Genomic DNA, 19,136 nt, shown 5'->3' on the forward strand with positions numbered 1-19,136 from the left:
GCAATCTTGGCAGAATGGGATATTTGCAAATAAATCAGGGAAGCGGTGACTAGTACGATTATTTCCTTCCTTCTTGCATCCCATCGGGATGAACTCCAGTTCTCTAGCACGATGTATTCTGACCTCTGGTGTTAGCTGGAAAAGTACTGTACCCTTACGCCCAGATACCATCATCCCATGTGTCCTCACGCTCAACATGTACAAGCCTCAGAATCTTTGCCACTTCCATTTTCTGCCCTCACTGCCCTTGTTCTTCTTCTGGTATGGTGCAGGTATGGTCAAGGTCAAGGTATAGTCTGGTATGGTCAGGGCACATCTCCCTCTTCCCTGTGCTCTAGGGCTGACTTCACTATTCATTGTGGGCCCAACAATATCTTTTGGGAGCCAAAGAAATGTTTCCATTTTAGTTTCTTTTAAAATCAGAAGAAAAAAAAATGACAGTAATAATGAACAAATAGTAATGAAGCCACCCTGAATCATAGCCATCTTTATATCAAAATACAACTTTTAATATTTTTTTTTCGAGAGGGAAGAGCCCACGAAAGACGTCAGGCGCCCATGCATCCCCCACATGCACAGATGGGAAGCTGCTGTTGCTCTCTCTTTGAAATGTGGCTCCCGTGGCTTTGGGCGTTTATTACAAATTCATAGTAATTCACACCTAACCCTGTCCCACGTTTCACTTTTGCTCGCCTCACGCTCACCATACATACATTTTCTGCTCCAGTCTTTCGTCTGCCTACTCTATGTAAACTCCATCTTCCTCCTCCTCCAAATCAAACCAGTCACTGCTTTATCACTTCAAGAGCTGTTACTAGTGAGTGGGGGCTCCTTGTTTTCCTCTGTGTCGTATGTCCACTGAAGTCAGGGATGTTTGGGTAACACCTACATCTCCAGTCTTGAATGTGTTCAGTACCTGGAAAATGTTTTATCTTAATATAAGATATCAAGCCAGAACTTTCCTGAGACTTAGGAATCAAACAACTCTGAAACCTTGTCCATTTGAAGTGGGAAGGACAAGTGTTTGATAACCATCAGCATATTCTGTTTGGCTTAGCTGCTCAACAGTTATTTCCTGTCTCTTCCTCTTCGTTTGTTCAGGTGTATTTTTTTACACTAGCCTTCACTTTAGGTGTTAGGTTACGCTGAAATCTCTGAGAATTAGTTTTGTGTTGCTGAGGGCTTTTAGCTGCAGGAATTTTTTAAACAGTCGATTGGATGCTGTATTAAAGAAGTCTGGCTGTCCACGCTGTTTGTGCCATTCTTGGAGTCCAGTGAGATAATCTGATTATTTTTAATGCTGCCTGAATTGCAAAATGATGCTCCTCTCAGGAATGTGTTATCAGAGAGTCAGGAAATGAACACTGAACCTTGTTGAGCCACATCAGTCATAAGCCACCTTGCTTTTTCCACCCTGTTGTTTCTTCCCCTACCCCCAAGAGAAGCCTGAGGTTCTTGAACAAGTTGAGCTGTCACTACCGTGTTTCCCCGAAAATAAGACCTAGCCGGACCATCAGCTGTAATGTGTCTTTTGGAGCAAAAATTAATATAAGACTTGGTCTTATTTTAATATAATATAAGACCAGACATGATATGATATGATATGATATATGATATGATATGATACCAGGTATAACATGATATGATACCGGGTCTTATATTAATTTTTGCTCCAAAAGACGCATTAGACCTGATGGTCCAGCTAGGTTTTATTTTTGGGGAAACACAGTAGTACTTGGGAGTTGGTAAAGACAGGGGTGTGGGTGCTGCATTTTTGCATATTCTTTTCTTCACATTAGGAAATTACTCCTGGTGCCACAAGAAAAAAAAATCTCACAGGTATGTAAGTTGGAATTTATTTTGTATCGTTCCACGCCTTTGTTAATAATCACATTTTCTACATTCTAGTTTATTATTGTTTTCTTTTTTTCATGCCAGGCATTCCTTAATGCGTTCCATAAATATTGAGTGCTTGTATGTGGGGGAGAGACAGAGACAGAAGTGATAAAGACCAAGAAGGATCTCAGGCGGACAGTGAAGCAGTATCTTCCATCTTATTTGCATTTACTTAAAACAAAAAATGACTATTAACTGCTGTTGCACTCACGTGAAGTGTTTAGATATTCTTCTAATAGCTAAGACTTAGGTGAATACTCAGGTAGTAACCACCATAAACTGCATCCTCATAGTAACAGCATCCCACAGACTTTGACCATTGTCACTTTCAAATTGCCTTCATGTAGATCACATCTGGGCCCCCAAAGTGGCCCTTGAGTTCTCTCCTCACTTAGAGATAAAGAAACTAAGACTCAGGAGTTTTGTCACTGAAATTGACATTAGAAGTGAACGGAAGAGTAAGACTACATGTTTTTTTGGCTCCTGGTCTTCTATTGTGTCTGTACCAATTCTTTTATGTGGCAAAGAAAGTAGAAATAGTCTTCACTATTACCACCCCGTCAGAATTATTTTCTCCTATGTGTTATAGTTCCCAGTAGTGTTTATCCTGATAGGAAAGGCAATTTGAAAAATTCTGATTGTGTCTTAAGGCTATAGAGAGGGAAAGTTTCTTTGAGAAGCGCCTTGGTGCCTTACTTAAGAAGGATAATCTACCTGTGCTTATCAAGTAAATACCCTGAAATTTGAACCATGAGTATTCTTCAGTGTCATAACCCTGGAGGGAAGGAAACAATTCTGGCTTATGCGAAAACTGACAAGTGAACAATACGGTTTGAACAGTGAGCAGGCATGCTATTGGAAAGTTACTGTAGATTTTTTCACATCAACGTAATATTCTCTCTGACTTTATGTTTGTATAGCAGTTTTCTCCTATCCCAAAATTCCTCATAATTAAAACAGAATAAGCAGACGGGAAAAGTAGATAACGTAAATATTAATGCAAATTTGAAAGAAAATAAACCAAAGGACATAATGTAAATAGCCTTTCTCCTTATCAAAAATAAATACTTCATGTTCTCTTCCTGAAATTGTTCTATAAATATTCTGAAAAGGAAGAAGTTCTACGACCATGAATTCTTTGATGCCACTTCACATATAAATATTTGAACTCTTTTTCCATATAATGTACTTATTTATAATCTTTCTTGTTCCAACAAATTGTAAGTGACTTCTTACTATCCATATATAAATGTGAACACGTGTATATGTGTGTATGTATGAAGGGGTAAGAACAAGAAGTAAATGGTACATATCTGAATTCTTTGTCTCAATTAGCTTTCATGCAGTGAATTTTTTATGCCCTCTTCTTACCCTTCCCACTTGACCGATCTTCTCTCATGTGACTTGCTTTAAAGACTTTTCAAGAACTTTTTTATACATTTTGTTAATTATTATCCTTCCACTGTTAATGGAAAACAGTCTAATGGTGAGGACAGGTTAGTACCATTTGACAAAGCAGACGCTCACAGGCCCATGCTGAAACACACAAGTGCCTTAAATTTGGCGCTGATAATCAGCCTGCTGACTCTCTAACTGCTGAACTGCTCTGCCTCAGGCTAGGAGGAAATCAGAGGGAAATGACTTCCCAGAGCATTTCATAGGGCTGGGGTTCATGTGTCTGCCCTTCATCTCCCTGAGAGCTGCTCTGAGATTTTAATGTACACTGAAAGACAGTATTGTATCTTAACGTACCTGGAAAATGAGCATCTCTATAAAGGTCGTCAGCCTTATTAGTATTTTCGTACCATTTTAGTACTAGAAATTATAGCGATATGAAAGGATATGGACAGTCTGGAATGAACCAGGCCCAGATATGTGTACAGGCTTCCTTACTGCAGCCCAAGACTAGGAATCCCAGTAGCCAACTCTCCCCATTCTAGTCCTAATTGTCTTCTCACCTACTTGGTTCTACAATGGCCTGAAGCCTGATAGTCTGGTAGAGGGTATAAAGGAAAACACCGTGTTTCCCCGAAAGTAAGACCTAGCTGGACAATCAGCTCTAATGCTTCTTTTGGAGCAAAAATTAATACAAGACCCGGTCTTGTATATTATATTATATAAGATCCGGTCTTATAGTAAAATAAGACTGGGTCTTATATTAATTTTTGCTCCAAGAGGTGCACTGGAGCTGATTGTCCGGCTAGGTCTTATTTTCGGGGAAACACGGAATTTTTGAGCTGACAACAGGTAGAGAAATACGCCCTTTTTTTCCTTGTCCAATTAGTATGGGTAACTCAAAGATGGCAGCTGTGTGAGTATGGTCCCCCGTACATGTTCTAACTAAATGATAAAGTGGCTCCCTTTATAAACCTCCTACCTCTCTTGGAAGGTTGTTTTCCTGTTTTTTCCCCACCTGCAGCTTATTCAAAGACTTCTGTTCTTCAGGTAATGATCCCTTGGTTCTTTTTTTCTTCTATACTATACATTTCAGTCAACACTGCAGTGGGTATGTTGAGAAGAAATAAAGAGGAAAAAAATAGAACTGAAAAACTTGAATTTGTACTTACTTGTATCTTAGGCATGTCAGCATAAGCTTTATGCTCTAGCAAGTCATTATAAGTGCTATTGATAAAGTAAAAGTCGCTTTTAGAGCCATGTCATTGGATAATAAATATGATATTGCATACATGATAAGTGCATTTGCCAGGGGATGAGTGAGGTATCACAAATGTCATGGCAACTTCCATAGTCTTATGTTGAGAAGAGGAACAGTGATAACAATTTAGCTTGCAAATTATGTGGAGATAGTATATTCCCAGGCAAGAAAATAAATTACATGTTTAGCGTATAATGATTCCACTTACTTGGCTCTGTCTGGGCACTAAACCCAGGTGACATTGAGGCTTTAATTTCAGGACTTGTTTGATGCCACCTGGGAGAAATCTGGTATGATCTCAATGTGCGGTATCAAATGCCTGAAGTGCTTGACCCAGCATTCCAGAACTCCATGCCCCCCTATTTCTCACCCCACCCGCTTCTCTGCACACACATCTGCCTCCTAGAGCAGGCTGGGCTGGCTGGGGCTGTGTGTGGCAAGAACCGTTACTGCTGTGTGATGCAAGGACATAATACCGCTTGGTGAACTGTGATGTTAGTGGCGTGTGTGTTTGGTGATGAAATTTCATGTCCTTTGCTGGACGAAATGTAATTAGAAAAAGATTTTGTATTCTCACAACCACATGTAAACTGTGAAAGGGGCATGGTCTAATTAATAGCATTAAACTTCTCAGATTTTAAATATTTCCTTTGAAATGCTTATTGAGTGAAAACAAAATATATTTAATAAAAGAAAGAAAACCTGTGCACCTAAACAAAGTGGTTATTATTTACAGGCATATAAAAAAAGTTCAGAGGCCTACAATATCAGTCAGATTTAGAGAGCCAATAATTGATTTCCATCCCCTTAAAAGCATCACTGCATGTGTTTAGACTATTGTCTTATTTCCTCCTATCCTTTTTCTCTAGTTCTAGAAGATAAAAGCAAGAGATATGACTCATGTGTCCGTAGAGGAGCCATTTTCTTATCTGATCTGCATCTCCTATAATACATTAAATATCAAATATTTATCCTGTTTCTGGATATAAGTGTGGTCTGTGCCAGCCAAACTGCCAGTCAAACTGAAGTCCTGACTTCCTAAGGGTGTATAAAGACTAAGAGGTAGTGACAAGTATACAATAAGATTAATAAAAGGCAAATGGGGAATATGTTGACATGAGCACAATTTATTGTGTTGTAAATTTTGTGCTGGCTTCTGTCTGCCATGTTTAGGGAAGCCCTGTTTGATAGAAATATAAGCCACATGTGTAATTACAAGCTTTCTAGGAGCCACATCAAAAAAAGTAAAAATAAAGAATTAAAATAAATTTTAGTGATGTTTTATTTAACCCAATGATAATCATTGCAGCATAAAAATTATTAATAAGGTATCTTACAACATATCTTTCGTACTAAGTCATCACAGTCTCAATTGGGACACTAAATTTTCATTGGAAAAAATTGACGTTTAAGGTTCATTAAATTACAGTCAAAAAAGTAGATTTACTTGCCCAAGTTGTTTTAAATGTGCTTGAAAGTTTTTCTGTAATACATTTTCCAAATTTAAAGTTTTACATGTGCATTAATTACTTTTAAATTAAATGAAAAATTCAATTCCTCATGTGAACTGGCTACATGTCAAGGGCTAAGAAAGCACGTATGGCTATTGCTCGCTCTATCAGACAGTACAGGTCCGGGGTACTCAACAGTATAGTCATTTTCTTAAGCTAGGTAAGGGAGGAGAGGTTTCCAGAATACAGAGCTCTGCACAAATGCAGAAGGGAGCAGAGATTTTTGAGCACGAAGTCCCATAGGTGAATGATAGAAAAGACTGAAAAATCGATTTTCGGGCAGACCAGTGCTTCACAAGCTGTGTGTCGCTGAGTTGACGATTGCACAGCTGTGAGGGTTTCACACAATTTTATTTGAGCACTAGGTCCTACTGCTTAAAAACTTTGGAAAGCTGTTAACCTCATCGAACTTCCCGCCCAATTGCGGGACCACTTCTGAAACCCTGATAGATGGTTATCCATCTATTTAAGTGGCTACTCTTGGGACTCACCATCTCAGGAGGTTCCTCGCAACCAGTCTCCATCATTGCCGTTTACATCTCAGGCTCGTCCTTGGGATTTGCCTTCAGATGTCTTCCACCCTTATTTTTCTCCTATTTTCTATAAAATTTGAAAAAAGGTGGAGATTTACTAGCCTAGGAGAGAAGCCCTCAGAAGAACCCAACCCTGCTTGAACTTGGACTCCTAACTTCCAGAACAGTGAGGAAATGAATTCCTGTTGTTCAAGCCAAAAAAGGATACAATTTGATAAAGTTTGTTTTGATAAAATTAACACTTAATAAAATTTGTCCTGATAAAATTTTGTTTCCTTCCAAGGTAATTATTTAGTATTTATCTAAAAATGTGAATGCTACATTATTCTAGATGTGATTTGACACAGCAAGATTTCCTATAATCATCTGGGGCTCCCTATTTGTAAAGAATAAGGATGCATTAGCTTGTTTCCTTCCTTGCTTCCTTCCTTCCTTTTTCATTTTTATCTCATGAAACCTTTGGAAATTTATCCTACCCAGCTGTGCCTTTCCTGTCCTGTACTACTTCAAAAAATTATTTCAAACAAAATACAGAGTCTTGTATGTATATACTTTAAAAATTCAATTTGAAAATGTTCCTACATTCTGAAGTAATTTTCAACCCGGATTCTATCACTTAATGTTAGTTATGCCTATCAAATCTATGCCTGTATAAGTTTCTCTCGATGTGATAATGCTACATAGCCAGAACCACCCCAAAATTCCGTGCCTTACAATAATAACCATTTATTATAGCTTACAAGCCTGTGCGTTAGCTGAACTTGGCCAGATATGCTAGAAAACAATAGAACTTCAGAAATTGAACATATATAGAATATCTCTTGTATCTAAAATGGAGAGGAGTAATAGAATTGGATTTTTCTGTGTTGTATTATGTGCTACATGCAAGAGCTGTCAGAACTAGTGAAAATCATACTGGAAAATTGTTCATTTGCTACCATCAAATTTCTTTACAATGAATGCCATTCAAACTAGCATCTCTGAGGAGCCCAGTTTCTGAATCGGCCAGCTTGTTAGCAACGTGACTTAAGTGCAAAAGCTCTAGAATGAGATTTTTAGGAAAGCACTGTCATTTAAGATTTGCTATAATTGATCTCAACCAGTAAACTTGTGTGTGTGTGTGTGTGTGTGTGTGTGTGTGCGCAGTACTGCTATCAGCACTACCACTACATACTATACTGTAATTCTACAGTAGTCATATATGCAGGGATATATATAGGTGGATATATGCTCACTGTTGAAAAATTAGAAAATGTAGATTAAATAAGCTAAGGGTTGATGAATGTGCACTGACAGTTGAAATGTTGAGGATTCCAGATCCCTACTTTGCATATTCAGTTAGCTGCTTCTAATTTAAGGAAATAACTAATTTAGTAGAAAGTTTTGTATGTGCATTTCAGGGGAGATTTCTTAAAGAGGAAGCTGCCAAGTTACTAGATGTTAATATCTAGTGATTTAAATTTAAGAAATGCAGGTTAAACATTTAAACTGTGGATTTGCTTCCCCCTTCACTTGCTCTAAAAATGCTTTTTTAAAAGCCAGTAGCAAAGAACTATAAAATACTACTACCACAGGAGAAAAGTTATTTGAAAAAAACATTCAAGATTTAAAAATAACAACGCGTGAGAACTAGTAGCTGGAATGCTAACTGGCCTCTTATGAAAAAAGCAGGTGTGGACTTTGAAATAACCGCCTAGGCAGGTTTTGAGCCTTTCTGATTATCTAAAGAGATGTGGAGGTGCCTTATCTTGGTTCTTCTGAGAGTCTGAGAGTCAAATGAGACCATGAAGGGAAAGGCCTAAGCAGACTCTTCGATTTTTACCGTTAACTCTTTTCCTATCTCCGTGTACAGAAGGTCAAGGCTGATGAGATATAGCAGTACTGAGGTAGTCAAAATAGTAAACATGTTATGATATTGTATGGGTTACATGGTGGCTATATGAAACATGCTAGTAAAACTTCCAGTTAAAGACAGAACTAAAGAGAGAAACCATTTCTACATCAGTGATTTGAAAAGAATTTGACTGTATCCATGTAAGGGCACATTAGACACAATTATATATATTATATATATGATTTATATATACGTAAATATATATCTATATCATGCATATATGTATGCAGTTAAAATATAGAACATTTAGTGTTGAGGATTAAATAGACATTAATTGGATCAAAAACTTTTTTTAGACATGAATTGAATCAAAAACTACTTTTTAGGCAAATAGTTTGGTTGCCATGCATGAAGCTCTTTTTTAAAAAAAATTCCAGGTTTGTGTCTCTTCTGGCCAGTGGACATCACTCTTTCTTGGGCCTGCAAAAATTCATGCTTTTTTTTTTTAAATTCATGCTTTTAACATTGGTAATTTTGTGAGTGTTGAATAACAAAAAATTCTGTTTAGACAACCCTGGATTTCCTACTGGGCATCAGCAACAAGAATTTTTTACCAGCGTTGTAGAAAGAGAGGAAGGAGATGGAAGGAGTTTTGGGTCAACTTTAGAACATCTACCTTTAGAGCAGAAAGAAAAAATTGATATTGTCAAATGACAAAACTAAAAAAATTTATTAATGAGTCACTCCTTTGTTCAGGGGTAAATAATCCACAGGTGGGGGGAGTAGTGTCTCACAAGCAGCGGAGGATTGTTCTGAGGGATTTGGGGCAAGAGTGAGTTTTCTAAAGAGTGTTAGGACAGGCGATGTGGAAACAGGCATGTTTGGCTATGTACGGGGTCATGGATTTTCTTATAAGGCTAACAGGTCCTATTTTCTGAGTTGGAGAATTGTGATTGGTGTATGTCAGGTTTCCTTGACGGGTCTTTCCCTTAACTGCTGGCTGACTTGGGTTTAGATTTGTGATGTGGGCCAGGCCACTGGGGCTGCCTCCATTTTATGGGTCCCTACATAAGAATTAACTTGATCAGTATCGACAGAGGCCATGTACTCATCAAGAAGCAATAACTTGTCATTTGAAGCCAAGTCAACAGTGCCCCCAATGTCAAATTTCAAGGAGTGAAATAATGTGGATTAGGTCTCTGAAAGGAATGTTTTTTTCTTTCTTGATTCACTTTGGTGGCAAATCGTTTTCAGCCTGAAATTTGAGCTCTGAAATAGTTGTGCAGCAAAAAGTGGATGTGATGAGCGTGGCTGATTGTGCACAGGTAAATTGAAGCTGTGTATAGACAGTTTCAGTAACTGCATTTCATTTTTCTGTATGCTGTGACTAGCTTCTCCATTTTTCCTCAACACACACACACACAGACACACACACACAAGGGGAAAACCTTGGAAAATTGCAATTTTCTGTCTTAATTTGAGAGTTAGCCTGGTCACGTCAACAAAACCCTTGATGGACTCAGTCCAGCTCCCATCTCTGCTTCCTAATTGTGTGACCTTGGACAAATCCTAACCAGCCTTTTCCTTCTCTTTAGAGTTGGGATGGATGATTTTACAGATTCCTCCAGTTCTGTAGTTCCAATTTTAAATTTAGTTCTCCTCTGTTAGAGATAAAATGGGCAATTGCAGATGTTCTGTTTAAGATTTTTTTTTTTTTGCATTTAAAGGAAAACTGGACAGTCTTTGCAGAATGAAAATGAATTTATGAAGTACTAAGTGATGCTTACTTCCCTCTTGAAAGGGATTCACTCTCAAATCTTCTAGATTGTGATTCTAAAGGACAGTTGATTATATTGAAAATGCAAAATTTGTTTTAAAATGAAATTTAGACTTGGTGACTATAGTGGCCAACACTGTATTGCATAACTGAAATTTGCTAAGAGGGTAGAACGTAAATAAACAAACAAAAAATTTAAAAGCATTTTTCTGGGGTATAGCTAAATTACGTCCAGGTTAAGGAAAAACTATTTATGGGAGGAAACCATGGATGTGATAGAAATAGTATCACTGTGTTTTTTAAAAGATGCTATACGTACAAGAATCCAATCCCGAGGAAATTGTGAACTGATTAAAAAGTACCAAGTTCTCCACTATATGAGGCCAACTATTCAGACTGGTGAGAAGTCTGTTCCAATGCAGAAACCAGATGGTTTTTATTAGCTACAAACCTTAAAATTACATAAATCCATGGATGCAACTAAGCTATGGATCTATGCTTTTCCTCGCCAAGTGAGGCTTTGCAGCCAGTGAAACACAGAGCTCCTTGTTCCCTTTTCCCTTTTAGTGGGGACTGTGTGGGGAGGAATGCTGCCAAGCCTGCTCTATAAGGAATTTTGATCTCCTTGATGATAATAAAGAGAGAAACTTTGGAGGGAGAGGGAACACCCAGTTTGAACAACAGCTGGAGAAACTGGTTTTGCACTTGTAAATGGCAGCTTCTAGCTGTAGGTTTCCTAGTTCATTTATGCAGACTGTCCCAGAGTGAGGTGTATATGATTATATTTGTTTATTTTAATTTCCCTTTAGCCTTTTAAAAGCCGTTTTGGTGTGTTTTTTTTTGAGTGAACTTGCTTTGGAAAGTCCATGTTCACTTCAGTATTCTCTATATTGTGACCTTTAAATATTTTTCTGGTAGCAAATGATTGTTTATAGAAGAGTTGCAGCATTTTTACATGGAATATTTATAGCTCTGTAGTGCAGAGCGTTCTGTAAATAGCCTCTTGATTTTGAGGCAGTGTGTATTGATGCTCCATTGTTTTAGCCAGTTATTTTGTTCATTGTCATTGGACACTTTTCCCATGGGAAAGCATCTCGAGGCCCATGATGTCAGTGGAAAGTCATTCAATTGACAATAATTACCTTCATCTTCAGTTTCTCAGAAATGAAAGGACCATGAATGGCCAGTTCTTCCAGGGTTCTAAGCTTTTAGGTGTTGTCTTAGGTTTTTGCAAAGTCACCTTGAGTTACCTGAGAAACTGTTAAAAGATGAAAACAACATTAAAATGTAAGTTATTTAAGTGGTTACATTTCCCATCCACCAAAGCATTTGCATTTCTTTTCTATGAAAAAGAGAAATGTTTTTAAAAAGTTAAGAATACCTCTTTACGATGACGTTGACAGGATGCATTTTCACTGGCAGTAAATAACTTGTAAGACTCAAAGGTTTCACTTTTAAGAGTGTCTATACTAACCAGTCCTCCAGAGGACCCTGTGTACATATTAAGCCATTTCTTTGAGGCTTCATTCAGAAAAAGGGATTTGAGTAAACCTTTGGGCCCATGGATGGCTAAGTATTATCTCCTATACGACTGACCACCTTGGCTGAGGATAGTTTCCTTCTGGCTGAATGCCAGATATTGAACTGTTCCTAGCAAGCAGGCTTTTTCCTTAAAGGATCTTGTGGGTTACTTGTCTTGTTTTAATTAACTGAGCAGGGTTTTGTTACTTAAAATGTGGAATTCTTTGCAGGTGGTCTTCAGTAAGAATAGAAGAGCTTCTGGTTCAATTTGTATCTCCCCCAAAATTGTTCTGATCGTCTTGTATACACTTGGTGTTGGTTTGTGAAAGAATTTTTGCCTGATAAACATGTCTTATTGTGTGGTTTAAGTATTTATTTGTGAAGGGCCTCTTGTAAGGTCAAATGTAACAGATGTATACACACAGCCAATTTTTAAATTTCTCGTATAATAATTTGCCCTAATTATTATGGGATCAAAATTTTAACTATTCAACAATCTCCACTTTAGAAAATAGGGCATGTTAATGATCACTGCTTAATATTAGATCTCATTTTGCTGAAAACCCAAAAGGTACTGAAGCATATATTTTCTGATCTTGACTTCCATTGGGAAAAATGAAGAGGGCACAATTAAAGGTGTTCTCTAGTAATACAACAGCCATAATCAATTCATTTGAAGAGATATGAAAAGGATTATCATTCGCTAGTCAGTGTTACAAACATGCAAACAGATGGTGTTAAAATAACTGTAAAGTCAAGAAGAGGAAAGGATGACCAGGAAATAGATGAAACAAAAAGAAGTTAGAAGTCAAGGTAGGAGAAAATGGAGAAGCATTTATTTGATGTGTTTGTCAGGTAGGGTGACCAGTTGTCTGAGCTTGCCAGGGACTTTTCAGGTTTGGGCACTAAAAGTCTCACCTGGAAACCCCTTCTCCCTAGACACCCTGGGATGATGGTTGGTCATCCTTATTGTTAGGTCAAGGACTTGGCCTGAGTTATTGCTTTGTCCTCAGAAGTACATCAGTGCCTAGTATGTGTTACATACTCAGACTTACTGAATAAAGCAAGAAAGGTTAGCCGCTGCCATATTTTATTGTTATTGTTGTTATTTTGGGGTTGCCTCTCTGCAGTGAGGAGTTGAGAAAGTGAGATCACCAAGACCTTTTGAAGTAGATGAAAGCTGTGGCCCAGTCTTTAGGACTGTCCTATGCTGTGATTGGAGGACTGCTAGTTAATGATGGCATAATCAGAACTAAGTAAGGAAAGCCAGGATAGTTCACTGGGACAGAAGCCAGGGGAAAAGACATCCAAGGACGAGTTCATATATGGCCAAGAGGGGAAAAGTGACAGGTCCTGAAGAAAAAGCCTGTTTGGTTTCTCAGCTAGGAAGTCAGAGTAACTTTTGAGAAAGCAGTTTGAGTTGACCGGTGGGAATGTAAACCAGATCTCAGGGGGTGTAAGAAGCAGGCTAGAAGGTGGTAACAAGGAGTGTTCAAATCACCAGCTGATTTAATTGAAAGAAACTGGAAGAAGCTTTGTTAAGAGCAGGGATCAACAAACTGGCCCACTGGCCACTGGCCAAATCTGGCCCACTGACCAATACTGCCTGTTTTGTAAATAATTTATTGGAAAACAGCCACACCCCATTTTGCATATTGTCTCAGGCTGTTTTTGCATTGTTACCACAGAGACTGTATGGCTCACAAAAACCTATTAGGTGGGTGCAAAAGTAATTACGATTTTTGCAATTACTTTTAACTTTTTTAAACCGCAGTTACTTTTGCACTCAACCTACTAAAATATTTACTTACTGTCTGGCCGTTTGCAGAAAAAATTTGCACACCTCCTGCTTCAGAGGTTAAGTAGAATGGAGGAAAGTGTTTATTGTTCGTTTTTCCAGAGCAGATCAAAGGCTATTCATGGATGTATTGTGGAGCCGGAGAAAAGAAGGAGCATATTAGGTATCTATTGCTGTGTTAAAAGGTTCCCCAGACTTACTGGTTTAAAACAACAAACATTTATTATCTCGGTTTCTGTGGGTCAGGAATTTGGGAGTGTCTTCGGGGTGTTTCTGGCTGCAGGTCTCTCTTGAGGTTTCAGTCATGTCAGCCAGCCCTGCAGTCATGTGAGGGCTTGACTGAAGTTGGAGTTGGTTTCCAGGCTCACTCGCATCGCTGTACACAGGAGACATTGTTTCCTCCTCACTGGGACACAGGGGCCTCTCCACAGGACTGTGACGTCACACCATGGCAGCTAACGTCCCCCACAACAAGTCATCCCGTGATGGGATGGGAAGAAGCGTGGTTCCCTTTATGACCTTGCCTTGGAGGTCACACATCATTTTTCCCGTCTTCTATTCGTTGCACAGACAAACTCTGATACATGAGGGGCAGGCACTGACAAAAAAAGCGTGGAGATTCCAGTACTGGATTATAAATTCCTTGAGGGCACAGGCCTTATTTTATATATAAATTCGTATATTTTATATATATTACAAATATATTTCATATCCTCCATAGCATCTAGTTTAGGGCCTTATCTATAGGTATCTGATTGTTATTTGAGTTTTCCACGGTGTTACTGTCTTGCTACTTATTTCAATAAAATTGGCAGAATTTGCATTCTCATTTTTAGGATCAAGACGTTTGAGTTTCCTCTTATTCCCTCAGGAAAGCTGTTGAAACATAAGTGTATCGCGCCTTCTGCTTAGGCTGCTTCTCGGCATCTTTGGAGAATGAACCTCTCAGTTTCTGGCTTAGAAGTCGTTGGAGGTGGCAAGGGACCCAAATTGGGGAGTTGAAGGGTCCCACCTATTGTTCCTGACAATGTGATACTGTGGCCTCCTCTGGCAATATAGAGGCAGAATTTTGTTACCGTGTTTCCCGGAAAATAAGACCTAGCCCGACAATCAGCTCTAATACGTCTTTTGGAACAAAAATTAATGTAAGACCCGGTCTTATTTTACTATAAGACCAGGTCTTCCATTTATAATAAAATAAGACCGGGTCTTATATAATATAATGCAATACAAAATATAATACCTGGTCTTATGTTAATTTTTGCTCCAAAAGACGCGTTAGAGCTGATTGACCGACTAGGTCTTATTTTCAGGAAAACAGGGTAATTATATATGCCTTGCAAAGTCGAACTGAAAATGTAGAAACGATTGCCTGAAACATGGTTTTAAAGGTTTTGCCAAGAGTTTGCACTCAGGCCTGTGACAGAGCTCAGCTGGGTTCAATGCAAGTTTTATTTATTTATTTTTTAAAGACGTAAATCCTCTCTTGTGGTTGAACAAAGCACATGTGAAGATGACTAGAATGGACAAATGTTTGATCTATTTTTACCTCTCCATGGGGAGAAATGTCAGGAAGATGTTGCTTTAAGTGAAAACTCTCAGTGCAATTTTAGTTCTTTTTCTTTTTTCCTCCTGTGAACGATTTTTTTTAATGATACAAGTTATTATTGAATCATCCAGTTCCCTACTCCATGAATGGCTTCTGTTGGAAGTTAACTCTTCTTGGCATGGATATCATACATTTATTTCCTCAGCAGCTCAATTTAATGAAGTTGGAATTATTTTGCTTAATATGTCGGTTGATTTCTTGGTTTTGAATAACATTTTTACTTCTGTGAATTTATTTTTCATCCCTTGCTGATTTTTTTTTGTCGATATCAGAACCTATTAAATGAGGTAGTACAGATATTTCAGGACTTCCATTTCCCCCTTTAAAAATATGTACGTGAACGAATCATTTAGTAAAGCTAATCTTTATATTTAAAAAATATACAAAGGGTGCCATATATACATTTTAAGAAAGGAAAACTATTAAAATTGTAATACTCTATATACACCGATTACAAAAGATGAACAGAGTTGACTTCTGCAATTTCAAGAGGCGCTCAAAGTGGTTACCATCAGCGTCCAGACACTTCTGATTACGGCGAAGTACTGCTTGAGTAACGTTGATTAAAGTGCCCACTTGTATACATTTTTGGCACTCCTGGTATTTACATTAAGGTGATACCTATGCGCAGGACAGTTTGGAAATACAGGAGGGCGTTCCTTTCCAAGTTATTTGTTAAATGGTGCATTGCCTGGAGTGGGACTTGCTCAGACCTATTGAGAGCTTCCCGTACAGCAGGGGGGCACTCGCTCTGCTGGGCCCTGCAGGAGACCTTGTTGCCTCCTTGCTCTGTGGTTGGGAAGATGGGACGGCAGCACCCTTAATGTACTCTGAAGCCGAGAGTGTGATAACCAGGAAATGCTCTGGGGAAAACCAGTTAATGGCTGACATATTGTTATATTTGAGCATGGTGAATTGTACAGTAGTCTTTCTGCTCAAAAAATTATAATGGAGTCACTTGCTAAGTTGTAATGCATACTAGGACTGTGCCTTCAGCTCTGAGAGGTGACATACGTCACCCCCAGACCTGATCATCACACAGGACCTGGCCTTGTTCTTTGTGTGAGTCAGTTGGAGGTTACTATGAGAATGTGGTTTCCTCCAAAGTGATTATATCTGTTACAGAAAAACATTTTATTGTCAGAACCTTCCAGTAGACACCACAAAAATCTGCTGTGTGAAAATGGATAAACTTTTCAATGAATGCATGCCTCCTAATATTGCTAATGTTTTCATTTCAATGTTAAAAAAAGAAGACATCAAGGTGGTGGGAGATGTATGTAGCATCCATAATACTTAACTGATAGGAATGCAGAAGGCAGGCCTGTCATAATTGAGAATTAGCAAGAATAGAACTATATTTGATAGTGTCGTCTAGTTCCACACTCCATTTTACAGCCCTTCCCCTGACCTGTACCCCAGAACTATGGATTTCTACAACTAACTGAAACTTTGTTTTTTCAGGTGCCCACTGATGGCAATGCCGGCCTGCTTGCGGAACCCCAGGTCGCCATGTTCTGTGGCAAACTGAACATGCACATGAATGTGCAGAATGGGAAGTGGGAGCCAGATCCATCAGGGACCAAGACCTGCATTGGCACCAAGGAGGGCATCCTACAGTACTGCCAAGAAGTAAGTCCCCTCTGGTTCATGTTGGATCACGTGCATTTATTTTTTTTTTTGTAACTTCTTAAATATTTGTGTTTTATTGCTTGCAGTGAAAATCTTTGTTCCTCATGAGTCACTATACCATTGATAATATTTAGTTGCTGTACTACCTTCATAAATGTTTTTTAAAATTATGTTATGACCATCAATAAACCAACTGAGTAAAATATAAGCTATGTTGGCATTTTTCTGTTATCTTTAAAATATATCCCACTACGCTATACAGACAAGGTATTGTGTTCAAAAGTGACTAGAATTAAATTTCCTCTTTTTATGTTGCCAATTTGATATATTTTAGTTCATTTATTTCTGTTTGTATTCAGTTCTAGGTTTTCCCTCCTTATTAATTTTACTTTATGAAAAAGTAAAATGTTCACATTGTTAAAACATCGAAACTATAAACAGTTACACTCAGAAATCTCACTTGCCACCCATCCTCTGTTGATAAACATTTTCATTGTTCCTGAGTTATCCTTTTTGCAAAAGAGAATGTTTTTTTGTATTTTTCTTTCTGTATGCACTGTTGTGCGCTTTGCCCTTTTTTTATTATTGAAGTTTATTGGGGTGACAATTGTTTATAAAGTTACATAGATTTCAGGTGTACAATTCTGTGATACATCATCTATATCTCACATTGTGTGTTCACCACCCAGAGTCAATTCTCCTTCCATCACCATATATTTGGCCCTATTTATCCTCTTCTAGAACCCCCCCACCCCCACTTTGCTCTTTTGACATAACTTTTATATGCTGGAAATCACAGCCTCTCCATATGTAGAGATCTCTGTCTTTTGCATAATTCTTCCTAGTTTCCTTGCTGTTGCATACAGGGTATTCCTTCCTTATTAATGCAGTTTAAAATCATTGGAGTCCCAGGCATTTTATCCCTCACTCACTAGACACTTATCTATTTTAGGACATGTGACTATTTATGTTTTAAGAACATTTAAAGGAATTAGTCTTACGCATTTTGGAAAAGGAAAATTCCTTACCCATCATATAAACAGCAAGATAGCCTGGCAACATTTTTTTGTTGTTGTAATCTTTTATGTACTAGAAAATTTCCTGTAGCCTTCTTGGATCAAAACTGAGTATGTAATGAAATACACACACACACACACACACACATTTTAAGAGATATTAACACTTTGGTCCACATTGCTCAAGCAGTAGTTCACCATAATCAGAAGTGTCTGGACACTGATGGTAACCACTTTGAGCACCTCTTGTAATTGCAGAAGTCAAACATGACTTGTTATCGGTGTATATTGATTATTACAATTTTAATACAGTTTTTTCCTTTCTTAAAATGTGTATACATTTTTTTGGCACCCTCTGTATACACACACGCACACACACGATGTATATACAAGTATATAATTTTTGGTAGCACTCTAAGAAAGGACAGTCTCTAAATATAAACTTTTATGTTTTGAGAAGCAAAATAGCGTGTACATATCCCAATATATTATATAGCAAGTGATTTTTATCTTCAAGGAATATGAATCATGATGTGAAAACATAATTCTCTATGTTTAAGTAGAAATCATTAGTATTTAAGTGATATTTAATATATTTTTCAAAACATTCTGCCTGCTTATTTATTAAATAGGGGTTGATTATTCACTTTTGCCCATTTATGACATTTCTAAAATATATTCTTTAGAAATAAAATTCACATTCAACTAAAGAGTTCCTCTAGTACAATTTTGCACATAGATTATGACCTTGGTAAATTGAAACTCTGTGTGCATGCTTCTGGATATACATACAAATTATACATTTTGAATGTGAAATAAATTTTTTTTTAGAAAGGCTAGAACTCAAATTTAGTCAGTGACTTTGACCACATCATCGTCTTCTATTGAGTGGTTCTTTTCATGTGTGTATCAGAGTTTGCATCTAAATTTTTCCTCCCTTTGTTTTACTTAGGAATAATGCAATATTTTTGCATTTGCATGACGGCCCTATACAAATTACTCTCCTTGACCTTGGGAATGACCCTGATTTCCACCGCACTTAGAAATCCCAGGAGTGCCTGGGTAGCTTCACTTCCTGTTCCAGTCTGTTGTCTGTCTCAGGGCTAAGCCACAGAGTGGTTCTTCTCAGTCTCTCTTTGCCAGATTGTTAGTGGCTGTGGAGTGGAAGGGGAGGGGAGTAAGCACCTTGGTGGTTTCTCCTTTGTCTTGGAAGTCTGGTATTATCTGCCTGCATCAGCTCACCGCCCACAGAGGTCTTGGAGGATGATGCACAGGCCAGAGTCTTAAGATGGATTAGACAGACATTAGACTGGAGACTAAGAAAGGGCCCAAACATCAGGCCTTGTGAGCCCT

The 19,136-nt window shown here is 38.1% G+C and overlaps 1 protein-coding gene across 6 annotated transcripts in view; it reads left to right on the top strand.

Moving 5' to 3' along the window:
- APP (amyloid beta precursor protein) overlaps nt 1-19,136 on the top strand; it is a 244,591-nt gene that overhangs the window by 37,021 nt on the left and 188,434 nt on the right. For all 6 annotated transcript variants that reach the window (XM_019729868.2, XM_019729863.2, XM_019729865.2 and 3 more), the window contains exon 2: nt 16,600-16,767. In XM_019729868.2, the coding sequence (XP_019585427.1) occupies nt 16,600-16,767 (168 nt within the window). The remainder of the gene's footprint in view (nt 1-16,599; nt 16,768-19,136) is intronic.

The sequence above is a fragment of the Rhinolophus sinicus genome, linkage group LG01, assembly GCF_036562045.2.
Source record: "Rhinolophus sinicus isolate RSC01 linkage group LG01, ASM3656204v1, whole genome shotgun sequence".
NCBI classification, from domain to species: domain Eukaryota; kingdom Metazoa; phylum Chordata; class Mammalia; order Chiroptera; family Rhinolophidae; genus Rhinolophus; species Rhinolophus sinicus.